Source organism: Gekko japonicus, unplaced genomic scaffold (assembly GCF_001447785.1).
Source record: "Gekko japonicus isolate JY-2015 unplaced genomic scaffold, Gekko_japonicus_V1.1 scaffold202, whole genome shotgun sequence".
In the NCBI taxonomy this organism is placed as follows: Eukaryota; Metazoa; Chordata; class Lepidosauria; order Squamata; family Gekkonidae; genus Gekko; species Gekko japonicus.
This window is the reverse complement of record NW_015170893.1, coordinates 338,902-359,690: the sequence shown is the minus strand read 5'-3', so window position 1 is coordinate 359,690 and position 20,789 is coordinate 338,902. Positions and strand designations below refer to the sequence as shown.

General features: G+C 40.5%; 1 protein-coding gene across 1 annotated transcript in view; it reads right to left on the bottom strand.

Annotated features, from left to right (window-relative positions):
* Nucleotides 1-20,789, bottom strand: part of MED14 (mediator complex subunit 14) — a 50,955-nt gene that overhangs the window by 10,054 nt on the left and 20,112 nt on the right. Inside the window, exons 12-24 of the mRNA XM_015418484.1 lie at nucleotides 19,981-20,059; nucleotides 18,524-18,683; nucleotides 16,508-16,702; nucleotides 15,463-15,597; nucleotides 13,780-13,856; nucleotides 10,957-11,117; nucleotides 10,719-10,865; nucleotides 10,519-10,610; nucleotides 8,261-8,413; nucleotides 6,710-6,979; nucleotides 4,893-5,027; nucleotides 4,266-4,377; nucleotides 3,162-3,293 (exon numbers count right to left, since the gene is read on the bottom strand). Of these exons, the coding sequence (XP_015273970.1) occupies nucleotides 3,162-3,293; nucleotides 4,266-4,377; nucleotides 4,893-5,027; nucleotides 6,710-6,979; nucleotides 8,261-8,413; nucleotides 10,519-10,610; nucleotides 10,719-10,865; nucleotides 10,957-11,117; nucleotides 13,780-13,856; nucleotides 15,463-15,597; nucleotides 16,508-16,702; nucleotides 18,524-18,683; nucleotides 19,981-20,059 (1,848 nt within the window). The remainder of the gene's footprint in view (nucleotides 1-3,161; nucleotides 3,294-4,265; nucleotides 4,378-4,892; nucleotides 5,028-6,709; nucleotides 6,980-8,260; nucleotides 8,414-10,518; nucleotides 10,611-10,718; nucleotides 10,866-10,956; nucleotides 11,118-13,779; nucleotides 13,857-15,462; nucleotides 15,598-16,507; nucleotides 16,703-18,523; nucleotides 18,684-19,980; nucleotides 20,060-20,789) is intronic.

Genomic DNA, 20,789 nt, shown 5'->3' with positions numbered 1-20,789 from the left:
GCTCCCGTCTCTAGTTCCAGCTCCTGCCAACCTAGCAGTTCGAAAGCAAGAAATTGCAAGTAGATAAATAGGTACCACTTTGGTGGGAAGGTAACAGCGTTCTGTGCGCCTTGGTGTTTAGTCATGCCGGCCATATGACCACGGAAACGTCTTCTGACAGCGCTGGCTCTTCGGCTTTGAAACGGAGATGAGCACCGCAACCCTAGAGTCGGACTTGACTGGCTTTCGAGCAAGGGAACCTTTACCTTTACCTTACTAAAATTAAACTGAGTCATTTCTGTTATCTGACGTATTTCTTAAACTGAGTTTCTCTTTATATTTATCAGATCTAATACTGAACTAGGACAGGAAACCATTTCTCATTAAACGTACATAGATAGTCAAGACTTTCCATTACTTAGATATGTGAAAATATTTTATTTGCTATCAGAATATTACAGATTTTATTGTATCAAGCTGTCACAGTTGGAAGTTTTCCTTTCTTCCACCCATGTGCAATTTATATTTTGGCTGCTATCAACACTAAATTTATTTTTAAATACACTTATTAATTCCTTCCTGATTGGTGGTATTGGGTTATTTTCAATATACCCTAGAATTATTGTCCTTGCCTATAATGGAGTGGAACATCCTGTAACTTTTCTAATGTGTTATTTATATAAAGCCCCAAAGGGTTTTACTTTTCTACCTTGCCACCAGATATGATAGTGAGCACCATTATTTTCACATCTTCTCTAGTAAAATGCCAAGGATGATTTATAACTGTGCTGTAGTTTCACTGGTATAAGATAACTCTGGTGTAACACATTGGGACATAAACATATAAAACATCTCTCATGTTAGTATGTGTAGAAAGCAGGCCTGACTAAAGGTAAGATAATATTTTAGGTTCTGTGGTTATGCCTACATCCTGTTCCCATTTATATGTATTCCTATACATACAGGTAGATTTTGCCATCTGTAGGAACATAAAAACTCATCTAAAGGTAAGATAATATTTTAGGTTCTGTGGTTATGCCTACATCCTGTTCCCATTTATATGTATTCCTATACATACAGGTAGATTTTGCCATCTGTAGGAACATAAAAACTGGTAGAGGGTAGAGATCATTTTTGTAAAATATGACAAGGGACTATATTATCCACAGGGGTGTGCATTCAGTATAAACTGAACATAATAAATATCCGAAAAATACCTGATTGGTATTTTTAGGGTATTTATTCAGCCGAATGCAGATTAGACAACCTGATCTGACTACCGATATAGCTGACCTGAATAAAAGCTGATATTACTTGGCTTTTTTTCGGCTAGCTATATCGCCAAGTTGTGCTGCCACCACTGTGGAAGCATGCCACAGTGGCGGCACAACTCTGCGAGTGAAGGGAAGGCATTTAATTTCCCTTCACTCATGGAGGTGCGTGCTGCAGCAACGCAACTCCACCAGTGAAGGGAAGGCATTTTTAAATGACTTTCCTTCACTCCCCAAGTCGTGCTGCCATGGCGGCATGCCTCCACGAGTAAAGGGAGAAGGCATTTAACTTTCCTTCATTTGTGGAGGCATGCTGCTGCAGCGGCACGCCTCCACGAGTGATGGGAAGGCATTTTTAAGTGACTTCCCTTCACTCCCTGGGTTGTGCTGACGCCTTGGCACACCTCCGCAAGTGAAGGGAGAAGGTAATTTTAAATGCTGAATAAATTATCATACCGATACTGGGATTCGGGTATACTGGCAAATACCGATATTTTTCGGGTCCAATGGACCCAAATCCCAAAAAAGCCCTTTTTCCCCCATGCAGAACATGCACATCTTAACATCAGTTAAATCCCTATTGCTTTGTTTCTCAAAATGTGTGGTGTTGAACAGATGCTAAATTGAAAATATGAAAAACATGAAATCGTCAAGTCTGGAGCTTCTTGCAGGGCTTGCTTTGCTAGTAAAACTCCATGAATGCTAATGAAACTCATGTAGTTTCCATGATTCGTATGGTTTTTGTGTCATGCCAGGCATGAATATTTTTTGGCCTAAAAAGGTTTGTATTGGGGAAGATGTCAAATGCTAATATGGAGCACCATTTATCCCAAATTTTAAGTATGTTAATCAGAAACAGGTTGTATAGCCCTGCTAAGTTTTTAAGTGAGAGAATCAGTAACTGGGAATGAAAGCACTCCCCTTTCTTGTATATGAATGGAGCAAAAGCTCACATACAAATGGGAGAGAAATTGGGTTTTTTTCATGTTGCTGCTGTCCCACTGCCCCACGTGCCACGTGGTCAGCAGCAGCTTTTTGAAGGGAGTGTATTCAAGAGACAGTGCTAAAAACTGCTTCCAAATTCACTGTCTACAGAAGCCTTAGATGTAATCCAGTACTAGAATTGCTAACCCTGAAAGTAATATATGACAAATTTATTCCATATTACATGATAAAGGAACCGATATTTAAAAGTAACTTTGTAGAAAGTGTCATATTATCACAAGGCTTACTACAGATTTGAGTGGGGTTGTACAGAATTATTAGGGGACCAATGAAATAATTAGCAGCAGCTTTCTTGGTTTACAACTGGTTGGCAAAACCCTAAGGGAAAGTCAACAGCATCTATTATTCTAGAGAAAATTAACTACTGTACAAGCCTGTATTTCTAATTTGTCTAAGAATGCTACAATTCTAGCTTTTAAGAATGTTGCAAAGAAATTTTGACCTTCAGAATGTTTTGAAAAATATTTTGAAAAGAGAGGAAGCTTAATTTGGTACTGCAAAAGCCGCTCAGGTCTGGGGGGAAACACTCTTACTACAGAGAATGAATGATTGCACCTTTCCTACAGGAAGCCAAAAAGTCCTTTGCTCTCTATGTGAAGACACTATCTTGGAAGGAACTGGCATTACTAAAGCCTGAACATTTAGCAACAGACCCAGCAGTTGGAAAGCCAAAATATTGTGGAGACCATCCCCCTAGGAAAGAGCTTCAGCTAAGATGGTGTTCTGAAGCAGCAGGGCCTAACTATGTATGAATATGGAGAAAGGTATGCTGGAAAACTGGTTGCTACTACTTCAAAATCTGCATCCAAATCAAGAACAGAACAGTAACCTTTCCCAGAGACAGAAAAGAACAGTCAGTGTAGTGATTTCTAAAGTTTCGATCAGTATTGGTCACAGACTTATTACCATGTGGGCTGGTAAAGTTTGCACTTTGTCCCATTGTGATTCCAAGAGATGAAGGAGAAGGTGTTGGGCCAAATGATGCCGGTGATGGTGCTCTTAAAGCACCACTTGGAGAGTTTGCAGCATGAAGTGTTCCTAAACATGACATTAAAAACAGCAATGAGTATTTATATATCTAATTTATGTGTATGTATCTTAGTGTTTCATGAGTCTAATTCCCAAATTGACCCCACTGTGCAAATTAAAGAAAATCACACAATGTATCCGCATAGTGGTAGGAAAGATGTTTCTTCAAACATGGTAGAACCCCTAAGGTTTGCAAAAATTGAAAGGGGAGGAGGCTAAAGTCCAGGCCCATAGCTACAGTGGGGTATTTCGGGGCCTGGCCCCCTGAATTCCTGCCACGGCCCCCTGACTTCCATCCAGCCCCCAGGCCCCCAGCTCTCTGGGCCACCTGGAGGACTCCCCACCACCACCCCTTCCCCAAGAGTGGCTTGCTTCCCCATGTAGGCAAGCAGAGTGTGAATGCTGCAAAAGTGAGTTTTTAAATTTTTATTTTATTTCTTATTTTGTGACATCAGTGCCCCCAGACTTATTTAAAGGCCCCCTGAATGACAAAATCCTGGCTACGGGCCTGTTAAAACCCCATAAAAAGTAAAAAGAGATGGCACTGCAGGAAAAATACAACACTTCAGTAGTATTTTAAAGTGCTGCAGCAATCCAAAATGCTGACCCACAGTCCATGTTCCCAACCAGGAGGCAAGGAAAGAGGGTGAGGAGGGACAGTGAAAGCTTGGGTGCAGGAGAATCAAAAAAGATAAACAGTAGGGTGGAAGGAAGCAGGAAAAGGAAAGAAGCCATGCAGGCTGTGAAGAGAAGGGAAGAAAAACAGAACAGCAGAAAATGGTGAGAACCCTTGGAAGTTCCCCCACTTGTATTTTCTAATTACTGTTCTCAGAGCTTGAAGAAAATTCTTTTTTTTAAGTAACCTGATACAGTTTATATGAAAACACAGCTAATTTTTGTCACACAAAATCATATTTATGAAGTACCATAAGAATGCTGAATGGCTTTAACTTCTGTCGCCAATATGGAAAGGAATTTTACCTGGAGACTGTGTGAGCATCATTGAGGGCGATGGGGTGACTGTACTGTGGTAAGATGTGGGGGGTGATGTCAAAGGGTAAGGCCCTGGTGCTCCTGTCTGTTTTGAAGATTGCTGAAACAAAGTTACTATTAGGCATAGTAAAACATATATTTTAACAATATTACTCCTTTAGAAGCTAGTATTTGGAGAGGCATCTGATTTTCCCAAAACATTTCTGATCAACTGGGCACAGCAAGTAGTCCTTAACAATCACTTCATATGCATTCCCATTTCTAGGGAATAACATTTCCTTTTTCACCCCTAATCATGGATAATTATCTTCATATCCATATCTCTAAAACAGCCCTCAAACTCTTGTCTGGGCCTCTGCTTCTGAGAGCCATTGCTGCTTTTTATTCTTTGTCTCTAATACACTGCTTTGAGACAGCAGTTAAGGGTGGCAGCTTGCACATTAACTCCTACTGCACACACTGAAATACAGAAAGCTCCCATATGGCCCTGCTCTTGCATTATTACTTTGTTGCTGTCAATACTCCAGAATAGAGAAAGCATACATTTGCCATAATCATAACTGTTTAGCTTACATTTGCAGTGTGAGCATTTATGAATGTACATATAGATACAACCTGCTGTTGAGGCTGAAGCTGTGATATCAATGAATCCATCATGTCCCCTCCAATAGGAGATGGTGGATTATCATCTTCATTGACAGATCGTCTTCGTGCATCCTGATTGCTGTCCACAAACATGTTCAGGAATGTCTGCACAGGGATTATTCAGATCAATACACATTCCCATTAGATATACAGAATGAATGTACTAGAACTACAAAACCATATTAACTTTTTAGCTATGCTAAAGCAATATTTTATTTATTTATTTATTTATTCAATTTATACCCTGCCCTCCCCGCGAATGTGGGCTCAGGGCGGCTTTCACAACATTTCATAGAAATACAATTAAAACCTATATAAACATATAGTATAAACAACAATAAATTAAAACACAGTTAAAATGCTGGAACATTATCAGATAAAACATTATTTCTACATCTCTGTATGTTTCCTAAGATGAAAAATATAAGCATACCAAATTTTATAGCACAATAGAATCAGAAGCATGTTCTTGCCAGTTTGCCAACACTGAGCATAACTTTTCTTCTGGCAAGTACATTTGTGGTAACCTGTCTAACTCCCCAAGTTACAGATAGACAGGGGTTCCTCCCTGATCTATTGTAGGACTTCAGAAGGAAGGATAATTAATACACTCATTGCTTCTCTGTGCATCCAAAGGTAAGCAAAAAATACAGATATTCTCCCTCTTCACCCCCTTCCTCTGCAAAGTGGCTCATCTTTGTAGCTGTACTGAACTTCAAAGGTACTTGGGAGTACAGCAAGGCCACAGCAAGGTACACTGCCATTCAGACACCAAGGGTAGGATTTCAGGTCATTGGGTGCCTATATGGGGCCCTGGATAAAAATTCCCTTCCTGCCCTGCTTACACTACCCAGAGCTAAGCTGAACAGCATACAAAAACAAATCATATGCTTTGCCCACCTCCTAGGAGTCCCATAGTAATCAGGGTCTCTGGAATTATGTCCCCTTGTTAGCAGCTCAAGTTTGGTGGCAACCACAAATTTGGCCTAACTATTAAGGCCAGCCAAATTTGAGAATTCCTGTGGTTGGGAGATAGGCATACTTTGGAAGTAGCAAATTCTTTATATTGAAAAATAAGCTAAGCTACCAAAAAAGGTCATTTTGATAAAAATCAATGGCATTATCCAAAATTCATGATTTCAGTGTTTCTACAAGGCCTGCATCTTTTATTCAAGTAATATCCAATGTAAGCACAGAATAGTGTACCACAGTTTAAAAATGAAGTACTGCAAATATTCAGGATGGAGGGGAAGAATCCAGATAAACTTTAAAAAGGCAAATTTACATTGACAGAGCCATTAATTCATTAGTTGATCTCTACTGACAAGAAATGTAAAGCTACTTTACAACAGAGTTAGAACATTAGTTTATCTAGGCCAGTACAGTCTACTCTATTGGCAATTCTTCCTAGTCCAGCCAACTGAGCTTCTTTAAACTATAAAGGCTGGAGACTGACCCTTGGATTTCAGGCATGCAAATCATGTGCTCTATTACTGACTCCTCTATTGGCACTGAACACTCATGTAATCTGGTGCAGTGTTCCAAGGTATGCAAGCACAGATAGACACTCTTAAGGGACATTATTGCGTCCTCAGAAGTGACTGATTTCCTCAGCAACAAACTAAGAAGTCTAAAATTCAAATGTGATTGAACAGACCAACAGTGAAGCAATCCTGTTTCAATGGGCTTTTCCTTTTAAGCAATTTTTTTTTTTTTAAATACCAGTGGGAGCCCACCTACAGCCCTCCTTAATTATACAGTAGAATGCAGATACAAAGAATAGTCACCTTTAGACCAGGGGCAGGATAAAACCCTTCAACAATTTTGCTGTTGTCAAAAAGACTATATGCACCATCACGAATTGCGACAACCCCACGGCTCTGGCAGTAAATGTCAATGCAGTACATGTTCCTAAAGGCCAGCCTAATGTGCGTGGGTGACTGAGGCAGAATTGAGAAACACTGGTAGGCAGTGTTGGTGCGTTGCGTCAATCCCAGCATTGGCACAGTTGGGAGCTTATTGATAGCATTTAACGGAGCCTGAGTATCATATAAAACCTGCAAGTGAATACAGAAGTTGTTTAGTTTCACAACAGCCAACCACAATTACTGAGCCTTCAGACACACACAGCCATTGTAAATGCAGCTTTAAAACTATTTTTATCTCCAATAATACTCCACTAGGTCATTTATTAATACTCATATCATTCGTTTTCCTACTGAGGGATTTTGGATCAAAAGCAACCTATTAACAGCAGAAGATTTCTCCTTTGCAGCCCCACATCTCATAGTGGCCTCTTGGCAAAAAGATACAAAACAGCTAGAATAACCGAATCTGTTCTTTTGTTGTTTTTGTATTTCAGTGGCATGATGTAATGATATAATAATGGGTAAACCATGTTTTTGGCACTGATGTATGAATACTCCTGGGAAAAATCTCAATCTCATTCAGTTCCCTCTCCTCTAGCACACTATGAGTCAACTAGATACTTCCTGTGTTTTGGCACACAATGCACCATAACTTCCAAACTGGCAAACTATATTTCAGGCTTACATAACTAAGACTCCAAACTGGGAACAGACCGTTGTTTACGATCCTGGTTTGCAGTCTGGTGTAGTGGTTAAGTGCGCAGACTCTAATCTGGGAGAACCAGGTTTGATCCCCCACTCCTCCACTTACAGCTGCTGGGTGACTGGGCAAGCCATAGTTCTGTCAGAGCTGTTCTCTCAAGGACAGTTCTGGAAAGAGCTCTCTCACAGGGTGTCTGTTGTGGGGAGGGGAAGGGAAACGAGTTTGTAAGCTGCTCTGAGACTCCAAGTGAAGGGCAGGGTATAAATCCAATCTTTTCTCTTCTTTTCATAGCTTGTGAATTCAGATGCAACAGCTAACTTTGGCTTGGCAAAAATAAAACTGAGGTTCCCTCCAGGAAAATTCATACTGCATTATATTATGTTTTGGTTTTATATGTAAAGCAAGCCATTAAGACTCTCTCCTCTGGGAAAAAAAAAAGACTTAGTTTCTGGGTACAATTCAAAGTGTCAGTTGAAGCTTGCCTGGCACCTATTTAACTGTCCTTTAGACAGGCTAAAACATTTTTTCTTTACCCAGGATTCCAACTGAAACATTCCATCTTCATTAGAGGGTTTATTTTAAAATGGTTCTAGCACAAGGGTTGCTTTATAGATATCATTTTAGGCTTCTTCATGTTGTTTTTGTGTCTTGCTTTATATTTGTTTTAATTTTGATAAGTTTTGTTGTTTGTTACTATATTTGTTACTTTGTGAGCTGTCTCTGGAAAGGCAGCAGATAAATTTTCCGGGGGGGGGATACATACAAACTTGTAATAGTTGGACTACATTTGGTGATTTATTGAACATTTCCTGGAGTTGATGCAGGATAGTATTATGACAGTTACTACATCCTGAGTTTGGTCCAACTGTTCCCAGTGATATGTGGAATTTCTGATGAACAGAATTCCACTGTATGCTGATCTGTAAATATAAAGAAGAGTTTAGAAATACAAATCTAAAGAAAACAATTCTTTTCATAACATTTCATATATAAACACAATTTTAAAAGAAATTCTGAACTAAGAATACCTAGAAAACACAATAATGATAAAACAAAAAAGGATACATTTTGAAGAAATCGATTTAGTAGAATATTTTAAGTGATAACATTATTGTGGTGGGACCACCCTACTGCCCCATGAATGCAAGAATACTTTCTCCCCTGCTTTCCCCTTCCAGGTCACAGCCCAGTCAAGAAGCTAGGGCCAAAACTTGCTTCTTGCCCCTCCTTTCTGATAGCATGCTTCCACCCCAGGTAAAAATGTGCCCACCTTTCTCCTGGTGTCACCCAAGGGCGACACAACAGGGGTGTATTTCTTTAGTGTGCAAGTGGCAAGGCAGCGAATAAGGAACTGTACAGACTCTTTAGTTAAACAATGTCATTTCTACAAGGCACAAATTCAGAATGGCCAGGTTCTAGGTACAAATGGAATAGACAGGTTCTAGGTACAGCTAGCAAAATAAAGTTACTGGCTCATTACTTAACAATCCTTGGAGAATCTGGCCTTTTCAGGCTGCATGGTGCCCCACACCAGTTGCACCTAAAAGCATCCTTCCTGTCTATCATCCCTTATTGCAAACATACACATGATTATGTTGCTCTCAACAACAACCAAAAATGCAATGACAATATCCTACAAAAGACCCCAAACAAAGGAACAAACCTCTCCCCATGTGGATTCCTAGGGCCTTAGCCAACCTCAGTGCCATGTCCTGGGCGCCAAAGCCCACCAGAATGCAGACTCTCCAATCAAGACGTATTAACACAAAGAGTTAGCATGTTTTCCCTTTAGGCTGTAAATGGTGCTGTCTATTCAGAGGAGTGTATCTTTTCCCATACTCTGCTCCTCACAGGTCTCTGTGCTCCTTACCATAACTATCAAAGCATATCTTGCCCATCTAACACTCATCCCACAAGTATGATTAACCAGTCTGTCTTATTGCATATACTGATAGGTTTGATTATCCCACCTTTTTAGTTACTGAATATTCTGAGAAACCAAGGACCAGAGAGAGCAAAATGCCTCTGCCACCTGGGGCTGCTTGAAATCCAGAAAGGAATGGACAGTACAATTAATTAACATTGCTCCACAATCTAGTGGCATCTCAGGCAGAGGAGGATTCTCCTCTCCCACCCTTCTGCTGCTGACAAGCCCTGTGTACTGAAATAGGGTGGGGCATATATCACACCCAGAAGCCAGACAAGCCTCTGACTGTACTTCCCCACTGCACACTGATTTCAAAAGGAACGTTGTCAAGTACAACCAAGGAAGAGATGCTTATGCTTTTCCTTTACCTGTTTATACTTCTGGTTTGTGGAAACACTACTTTGGCTGTAACTTTTAGTAAATACTAAAAATGGGACCTGAACCAAAGAACAGCAGGGTTGTATCTTACAAATGTTCTGCTGGTGGAATCTCTCCTTCGCTTCCCTTCTTTCCCTTTTCACAGCAACCTTCTATGACCTCTGAAAAGGCACCAGTGAGGAGTCAGGAGACCTTTGTAGGCAAAAAGCCATGTGAGTTAGGGAACTCCAGTGAGGAGGGGAATGGAGCAAGATGACCCCTCCTCCCTCTTCAGCCAGGAGGACATCAGTACAATGCAAACCTATATTTTTCTATCAGCACAAGATTCAATTCCTTTACTCCAGTCCTTTTCAGTGTAAATCAATATGAAGTCCCATTATTTGTAGCATGTTTTGGGACAGCATCACATACGTATGAACCCTAAGATATCAAAGGCACAACCTCTTTTCAACTGCTTCTGCTCCAGCATCAACGTAACAGCTTAACAGGTTAACCAACGAATGCAAATACCCTAGTGTTAGGGCTACAGCATCCTTTTGCAAACAATTTTCCATGAAGACAACAATTTACAAGGTGATTTCATATAGCTCTTCATTGCCCAGTGCAATTAGGGGGAAATAGAAAAAAATGTGAACGATCACTTCTAGTAAGGAACCGTAGCATAGAAACAGCACAAAACATAACTACCTGGGACACATTCATAGCTAAAGTAGTACTTACAGAACTTCCCTTCGTAGTTCCATAACAAAGAATTAATTTCCGGTAATTGTAGATACGGACCTCTGAGAAAATATTTAGGTGGCTGGGTATTTCTTCACAGGTGAAAAGAATTTGGGGGGAGAGGTAAATGGGAAAAAGGTCAATTGTTTTAGTAGAGTATATACAAAAAAATACAAGAATAAAGGAAAACATCTTCATACCTGGCAAGGACCGTGCAAACTCCAACACACATTCATATAATCGAGCAATGCTGTTCCAGTCATTGAGGAACATTTCAACTACTTTTCGGCCACCAACTGGTTCAGACAATTGGCTTTCATATGTCAGATAAACATGGCGAGTTGGGCCTAAAAGTTTAAACAGGGTGGTCATGTTATTCTGTCATACAAAAGAGGTAAGCATGAAGCGGGAAATGTGCAAGAGAATGGTGAAACTAACCTTGCTCCCTAGAAGAGGTGCTAACTAGTGGACAATTTGCAAATACTAGTTCAGCCACCCATGTGCGATTATTTCTGCCTTGCAATCGGAAAGTGCAATCAAGAAGGCAACGGTCCAAAGCCTTCTGCGTTTCCTCACTTGTACCTTTACACGGTGGAATTCTGTTGAACAAGAGGAAGGCTTAACACCACCATATCAGTCTCATGGTTGCACCACTCAGCATCTTACATTCAACATTTTCAGATAGATACTTCACTTTTACAATGAAATGTCCTTGGGGGGAAAATTGAAAGGAGCTGAGAAAATATTAAAGGCTGACATGTGCCCTCTTCCAATTAATGAAACGTATCACTGTAGAAAGAGGGACCTGACATTAAGCCTAGTGACTAAAACAAAGTAGAATATTGTAATGTGGCTATGATGCGCATCACGGGCTTTTTGACTGATAAAAGCTAATCAAGAATTAGGAGACAGAGCAGAGAAACTGTTCAGATTAATATAATACCCCATTACCGAATTCCCTTTAAGTATCAACTTCATTCTCAGTTAAAATTTAAGCTCTGCAAGATCTGGCGACAGATTCAAACAGCCTAAGTTCAAGAGTGTCAAACATGCAGCCTGTGGGCCAGATCAGGCCCTCAGAGGACCCCAATCCAGTCCACAACCCCTTGCTGTTTCCTGCTTCCTTTTCTAGTTTTGCTGCTGCTGCCACGTCACAGCTTGCTTTACCAGTCTCTCTCAGTTGCACAGGAGAGATAGATAGGCAAGCCTGTGTGATTGACAGAGTCTGGTAAAAAACTGGCTGAGGATCCTCCCCCTCCTCCTCCCAGGGGGAGGGAGGGAACAGCCAGAGCTTGCTTCCTAGCCAGGCTGATTTGATTTATTAGATTTCTATCCCATCCTCCCGACCACAGGAGATGAAGGGAAGCCTTTCTTTCCTTCCACTGGCTGAGGCTCCTCCCTGAAGGGAGGGAGGGAATGAGGGAAAGCTTGCTTTGTTGCCTCAATCGCAGGAGAGAAATACCAAGCACCTTTAAGACCAACAAAATTTTGTTCAAGGTATGAACTTTTGTGTGCCTTGCTACCGTGTGTGTGGGTATTTGTTGGGCTCTTTATGCCAGCGCTCTCCTGGGTGCAGCTTTGTTCCCTCTCCCTTTTCACTGTATTCATGCCCTCATGATCCAGTCTTTCTCAGTAAGAAAGCAATGTAAACTATTTTAGAGGAGGAATAACAACAAGCCAGTGAGGTGGATTAGGCTGAGAGTGTGTGTCCAGACCAAATTCACCCAGCACATTTCCTTAGTAGGAAGTTGCTGTTATTTCTCTGGGGAAGACTATAGTTTTGTAGACAAATACATGGTCCTCAGAGAGTGTCAGGATGCTTTTCATGGTCTTGACCAGCACATGAAGCAACTTATGTACAAAAGGTTGTAGTGCCCAGCCATTTCATGTTTTTCCCTGGGTTCTAGCTCAGAACACTGAGCATGGGATTTCTGTAATGAATGTCAATAAATCTAAAATAGGTTTGCAGCTTACAGATACATACCTAAACAGCATACTCAAGATTGCTACAGCACAGACATTTTGATGCAATAATTCAGAGCAAGAGGCATCAGTTATCAGAGACTTAAATAGACAAAATATTGCAAGAGTGCTAGTGTTTTAAGCATGCTTTACATAAAGTTTAAAAAATCTTTGTGTTTGTCTGTGTCCTTTATAAAGTTTATATCTCCGCTACCTGGCAATACATTTTATGACACACTTGGCCCGGCCCAACAAGGTCTCATTTATGTCAGATCTGGCCCTCATAACAAATGAGATCAACACCCCTGGCCTAAGTTATGTTGAGTCAGCACATTGGCCTTTATTCAAATAATGAACATCATTTGTTACAGTTTCAGAACACAGGTTCTTAGGTAATAAAGGTCTGAGGAAGCTCTGGGAGATATGGTAGCACTTAAGGTTTGCACAGGAAGCAGCATCCTGGCTTCAGGTTCACAATCCTTTAAGCAAAAAGGAGTCAGAAACCATGACATTTCAGAAAGAATTGGATTTAGATTTTCACATTCCATTTCCATTGTGCCTGAACAATGTATTTATGGTCTTATATAGAGCACTGACAGTAATATGCAAAGTTGGTCATTAATTCAGATTTTAGTTCAATACAGAGTTCTGAAAACAGATCACTGAACATTTCTTTAGTGCTAACTACATATGGTGGTATACAGAACACTGACACAGCAGAGTTCCTTCTACGCAGAAAAGCTGGAGGCCTACTAAACAAAATTAGTTTCTGGGAACATGCACAATAATGACTTTTAAAATGTATCATAGAAGAATTTCCTTAGTTAATGTAATATTGTTAGTCTCTTTTGACAACTCCTACTGGGGTAGATTTGGCTAGGTACCAGGCAAAATCCTGCTGTGTTTCTGCCTTGAGGCCTGTCCCAGCCCCCCACCCCCCGTGGCGTGGCCACCAAGGAACAGCCCTGGGCTGAACTGAGTGCATTTTGGCTGGCATGGAAAAACATACCAGTGGCACCTCTCTCTCCAGTGTCTTTTCAGTTCACCATCAAATGAGGGCGGCCATGGTAACAAGGCCATTTTGACTTCCCAGTTCACCCAGAGTCCTACTCCTTAACAACATACCTTCACTAAACTCATTATGCAAATGAATGCCAAAACTTTGCTCAGGGATACACAATATCTTTGTTTAAAAACAGTTTCAAAGTTTTAATTTTATAATATGTTACATATTCACCCCTTCCATCACTCATGGAATACTTCCCTTATATTAATGAAAACTTAGAATAATCTTCTTACTTTAACAAACGAATAGCATGACTGAAGCCATCTCCTTCAACTTGGAGTCCTTGATGTGGAATCTCCATACTGGATAACTGGGAAAGAAAAACCACACACACAAGAGCCTGGATTTTTAAAAAATCTCATAGCAAAATAAAGGTCTTTCCTAAATACTATCTAGCTACAACTGGTACTTAGTGAGTACTAATGGTGCAATCCTCTTCTCAAGCCCTGCTCTCTGCGCCCCCACCTACAGAGGTAAAAGGTGGGGGTGACCTGAGACACGGCAAAGGTAGCACCTCGTGTTTGAAATGCTGTCCCCTCCCCCTTGAGGCTCATTTAGTACCTGCTTTATTCTCCTTTAAGCACCAGGCTAAAACATTCTTTTTTACACAGGCTTGAACTAAGGGGTTTCTTCTTTTTAAGCTGTTGGTATTGTCTGCCTCAGCCTGATGACTGTTTTATCAATACCATTTTAGACTGCTGAGTTTTGTGCTTTTTGCTCTGGCTTGCTTGTATTGGATGTTTTTACTGGTATATTTTTAATTGTTGATATATTTTTGTTTGATATATTTTATTGTTATGATTTGTTTTATTGTATGCTTGATTTTGTGTTATTGTTGTTACACAAGACATATAAGTCTTCTAGATAATTAAATACTGCAGGATAGTAAAAATCCAGTTAGGCAGTGGCAAATCCTGTTTCTCCAGAAAGTAAAAAGGCTACCTTCTTCTGCACAAGATAAAGTCAGTTTCTGCTCATAAAACTATTATTTTACTAAATTTTATTTATTTATTCTTTAGATTTGTATCCCGCCCTCCCCGAAGGCTTCATCATGCTTGTTGTGGGTGTGTGCCATAATTCTTAGATCAATCATACACAACCCCATAAAATGAGAGTAACTGACACATACCACAGCTACTAAAAATTAGCATTTCCTATACCATATTTTCATTATTATGATGCAGCAGCCTTCACTCAGGACAATGCAGTTAACCAATGACGACTCACCTGAAGCGACATGCTGGAAAAAACTGGCCATTCAAAGAGAGTGCAAAGGGATAAGGGCCTGTGGTTAGCCTTGCAGACAGCAAATACCCTATGTCATTTTACAGACAGAAGTAAAGATCTGTGCTCCCACAAACTCATTCCCAGAAATGTCAGGTTAGTGTGGAGAAAGTCTATTTTACATCCACTTGCCAAATCCTTCCTTTGCCAATGAGGAACTTTATTCCCAATGTTGGACAGGTCTTCTCCCTTCTTTATAATACTTCCAGATGCTTTCACTCAAAGTATTCTCAGATAATGCCACAAATTCTTTATTTGCCAAGTTACAAGGCTTTTCAGTGAGATCATGACCAACCAAACTGATTAAATGTTAACCACTAATTGATATTTATAATAGTACATATCACTGTGGTTTAGAAAACAGTTTAGCAGTTCTTCAGCACACAGTGTCTCTTGGCTCATGATAGTTCACAGCTTCAGTAAATTCTTTGCACTCTGGTCAATTCCATGCTGCATGCAGCAGACACAACAGGAACAGGAAGCACAGTCCCAAATATGAAGCACGTCCTCTTAGCACTCTCATGGACAAGCAACCTTTCTCCCTTCTTCTGAAATTCTTATAAAGTTGCTGATTAAAAGGGATTGACTGATTACCGATCTAACCAAACCAGTTGAAAACATCTGTAACTTACCTCCATCCGAAGTCCTATAAATGGCATATTTGTGTCACACATTGCTACAATGTGAGCGAGAACTTTATTGAAGGCACATATTTCTCCAGACCGTTTTGGTTTCTTGGGTTCTGTGGTACACGGGTCACCAGACAGCTAGAAAACAACAACATCTTTTAGCAGGGTGCCATTTCTACCTACTGCAAAACCAGATCACTGTTTAAAACTACGAGCATGAGGGACACAACATGAAAGCTACCTGCTAAAAGTGAACCACGTAAGCAGCCCTTCCTCCAAGGAGTTACATGGCTCCTTCCTCCTTCATTTTATCTTCACAACAACCCTATGAGATAGGCTGAGTGATCCAGGGTTATGCAGTTAGCTTTACGGCCGAGTGGAGATCTAAACACACCTCTCCCTGGTGCTAACGCGATATTCTAACCCCACTAAGCTATTCAAAAATATTACATGTTTAGCATTCAACTGGCTGTTGAATACCCAAGACACCCACATATATCAAGAAATTACAGGACTTCCATCCTCATCACTGGGATTTTCACAACAACCTGAGCACTCCATCTTACTCTCATCCCCACAAATACGCAACAATACATTCTGATTTTATAAATCAGCTAAAAGTCTTATATTGAAATGCCTTTTTAGTCATTCTTTTGAATTAATGGAACATTTGAAGTTTGGAGAACAAAGAGCTCTTTCCCATAAGCCAACATGATAGAAAAGCAGAAAACCATTCAGAGGGAGAACGTTGCTAATAAAAATTAGGAAATACCTAACTAACCATTTCTCCTCATGCTCCCAAAAGACACAGATATTTTTGATATTTTCAGGAAGTATGAGAATATGTTTCACTAAATTCTTCTTCTTTCTGCACACAAATACCTGCACAAGTCAACAGTATGAGTTCTCTCAAAACAACATGACAGACACTGAACCAAACAGGTTATTGGCTTATGAAATGAGTTCTACTTTAGAACAAGTTAGTACTTTCAGTAGAAAGAAACCAAATCAATTTTTTAAAATGTAGAGCCTGCTGTCAGCTTCATACCTTCCGTTTTGTGCCACTTTTTGCTTGCCTCCTGCTTTTTGTGTCTAAAACCAGTTCTTCAATATTTGGTTTATACTGCTGTAGCAGAACTGCAGTTGCAGGGTTGTCATCTCCTTCAGGATAGCTCACAGAGAGAAAGTAATACTTGTATTCCAACTCTGTGGGGTTGCCGGGAACATCAAACATTTCCACTACCTATATTGTGATGAAAGAAATGACACTCATTTTGAAAAATGTTCCAGCTCATAATTGAAGAATCCTCTCCTTGCCCATACCACCAGTCACTAAACAGGGCCCCAGAAGCCAACGTGGAAATACCACCATGTCAGTCACTAAACAGGGCCCCAGAAGCCAACCTGGAAATACCACCATGAGCACTGAGCACAAGGGTACACAAGAAGTTTACATGCTCTAACACAAATTGTGCATTGTTTTTATTATTTTCACAAACCATGGCAGAGGTCAAACTGCAGCTGACAGAACCTATCTATTCTAAAATTCTTGCAAACAAGTGTAAAAAAGCATGAGTCATTTGTTGAAACATGAAGTGAAATTATTTTAACATTAATGATTTTGGAAACTATAGACAGTGTCCAAGTATATGATAACACCAAGTATGTTATAACACCAAATATAGGGCTGCCAGCCTCCAGGTGGGGCCTGGAGATCTCCCGCTGACAGAGATCAGCTCCCCTGGAGAAAATGGCTTTGAAGGGTGGACTCTGTGGCATTGTACTATGCTGAGGTCCCTCCCCTCTCCAAACCCCACCCTCTCCCAGATCAACCCCCAAAGTCTTCAGGTATTTTCCAACCCAGAGCTGGCAGCCCTAACCAAACAAGAGTTAAACTTGTGTTTCTTGAACAGCAATCCCTTCCTCACACACACACCCCTTTTTGAGGGGTGTTTCAACTGCTGATGGCAATATTGCTGAGGGGAGGGGGTGTCTGCTGTTCCAAGCAACTTTATTTAGACTGACTGCTACACATACAAATCTAACTTTTAATACTCCAGCCAACAGACTGTGAAGTTTTAGTTGGCTAGTTTCTTATCCTTTGGGCCAATGGCAAAATTGAAACAAAATTAAAAAGTAAAGAGTAAAATTAAAAATAGGAAAAATAAAATAAAAACAACAGGGGACTTGGAGCTGATCCCTACCATCTTACTGACTAGCAAAGCAATGAACTCATCCCAGTGGGTATCTCACAGGAATGCACACTTGGCTTGACCAGAGACAGACTTTCTTGCATCTCATGGCTTGGAAACCTTTCTCTGTAGCTACAGAGGGAGAAAACACTCGCTTGGTCTAAAAGTGAAAACAAGCAGCATTTCTTCCCTAAAGCAGAGAACTAATCCTGGCCTTTCTCCATGTCCTTGATGCAGGAGGCCTTTGTACCTGCAGATAGCATCTGTTTGGAAGCAGCTGAGTGTACAGTAGCAAGACACCTGCCTTGGAACCTCCCAGCATCTTGTGACTGGCCCCACCCCAAGGCCGTCACTACTCTTCCTCAAAATTTCAAGTGCCCACAAGCTCAACAAGGTTGTAAACTCCTGCCTTAGACCATACAGCAAGCCAGACCAGGTTCCAATTTCATCTGGTCCCTGGTGACTCAACCATGTTTTAATCAAAATATAATAGGAGTTTGCCCACTGTTTCAAAGTTTTCAAAGCTGTAAGAAAGTTATTCCAGACTGTCATATTTTGTCTTCATATTGTATGCAATGTGTGTGTAACATGTAAATGCCCTTAATAATGAAGGATTCTGAGAACACAGAAGTTGTCCATCACTGCAAGGAAAGAAAATCTAACCATTTGCTGGACAGGGAAAAAAGAGGAGACCATGACTAGCTAAAAATTGATGGTATGCTACGTGCTGGCAACACAAAGTCGTAAAGCTAAAGATCAAAGCAGTAATTATAACTAGCCTCTGTTAATTCATCTTCCACTTGACAAAAAGGCCCATTTTGCTTGCTTCATTCCAGAGACAAAGTTCATAGGAAGATTTGTGCATCACTTACAATGTAGTACTGTGGAAGTCGGGTGAGCTTGATGAAGAGCTTTTGATTGGAGAGAAGTCCCACAGGGTGAGCAGCATAATTAGCTAGCTGTAGCGTTTCACTGCTGACCGTGGGCAAATGTTTTATTGATTGTTTGCAACGCTGCTGCCCAAGCCAAAACCTTAATGGGAGAGAAAAGAGGGAAAAGACACAAAACCACTGGTATTCATACACAACACTCCTTATTTGCCTTCTGGCATCTACAATCATGTTTTTGACTATAAATAATCATACAGAAACCAGCTTCAACTGACAAACAAACCTCTCATGCAGCCACCTTACACATTCTGATTTGAGGTGCATATCCTAAGATGTTTTACACATACACAAAATGTGAAGTGTTAACTTCATCCAAGCATACTTGTCACAGAGTCAAGGCTGCCTATTGCTGCTTGTCCAGTATATATGTGACTGATCACACACACACACACAAGTATAATACAATCACAAAGTTCTGTTGGATTTTGTGTGCGTACATGGTCACTGGGTTAGATCCAGAGGGCTACAGATCAGGAAGGTAAAATGGTTGCTGCTGCGTTTTGCTGGCAAGAGCAAGAGGGGACAGATTTCACCTGGTTTTCCCCATTTTACTGTAGTTCTCTGGGACTGTGTGGCCTTTGCCTAAGTAGTTCCCATGACAACCAGCTTCAACTTTTCAAAGATCTTCTGAGCTGCTATGGGAAGTGGGAATGATTCACTTCTGCTGGAGCTTCACTGACCCAATCCTTTGTATTTGCAAGAGGACAGTTCTCTTCTTTGGACTACATAATTTACATGGGAGCTAAAAATATACCAGGAACAAACAAGTCTTTATATAAAGCAGCTTACAATCTATGAATTTCAAAAACAGAATTGATAAAATGAAATGGTACAGTCCGTGATGTTTATACCAAGCTCAATAGTATGTGGGAGACATCGTATGGTGTCAAAGCTATTTACCAACTGTGCACCAACGTCAATAGGAGTGATTAACTTATAAATTTATTCACAACTAGCCCTTCAAGAACTCTGATTAAAGGTTTTACAAACAAACTATACCTTAACATGTAACCATTTTGCACTAACTTGGAATCTAGGTACCTAATCTTGCTGATAAAAGATACGTTCAAGAAGAAGCAACCTGCACTATGATTTTGTTTGCAACCCTAACCAGATCCAAGGAAAGCATTTCGTTAATATGAATTTGTGCTACCAAGCTTGCAAGAGAGAGTAAAGCAATGCAAAGGAAGAAAAAAAAAGCCTTGGCTAGTTGCTAAATTGGTATATGTTTGGCAGGGTAACATCTCCCTGTAGCTACAACAGGGACTTGTTACTGGAATTCATAGCTTCATAATGCTGGAAGAGAGTAGAGAAGGAGCAGCAATAAAAAGCACATATAGATACACAGTTAAAAGTTTGTAATACTGCAGCTTACTCACTTGAGTTGCTGAAGCCAAGTAATGATACGCTTCATGTCATCATTGACAGACTTCTCTATGTCATCCAGTGTTTGCTGGTCTATAGAGAAATGCAGTTAGGGACTTCTCAAAAGTAGTATCATATACATTTATTTGAAAACATGAGATTGGGACTTTCAAGCAAGAAACACTAGTGAGTATACAACTGGGTACCCTTTGCATTCAAATATTTGGAAGGGAATCATATTGTGTTGGATCCAAATGTTAAATTTGGGTCAGGGAAGCTTGGCCAATACAAGGAGTCTTGGTACATGTGGGACAGACACATTCCACTGGTGGAAGGTTCCACTGTCAGAAGAACAAACCCTATATTGGGCGGGGGGTTGGACTAGATGGTCTGTATGGCCCCTTCTATGATTCTATGGGTCCAGCCCCCTATCACTTTTAGAATAACAAGCAAAACCTGAATGTTTCATATTTTTCCCCCTTTGGTCACTCAAGCTAACTCGTATTTCCTGTAATGATGCTGTACCACAGAAAGACCTCAGGTTTTGTCCGATTATACTGGGATCTTTTGTGGTCCATCCACCAAGGAAGACTCTGAAGAGGAAAGCAATGGCAAATCACATCTGCTTCTCACTTGCCTTGAAAATCCCTTGCTGAAATCGCCACAAGTCAGTTGCAATTTGAGAGCACATACATACAGTGAGTCCATATGAACAAAACAGTAAGTTAACTCAGAAAAGTAAAAGTGTAAGCCTTTTACAGTTCAAAGAGTACAAGAACTGCTTCACTGAGGCAGGCCAGTGACCCATCCAGCCCTAAAGTAA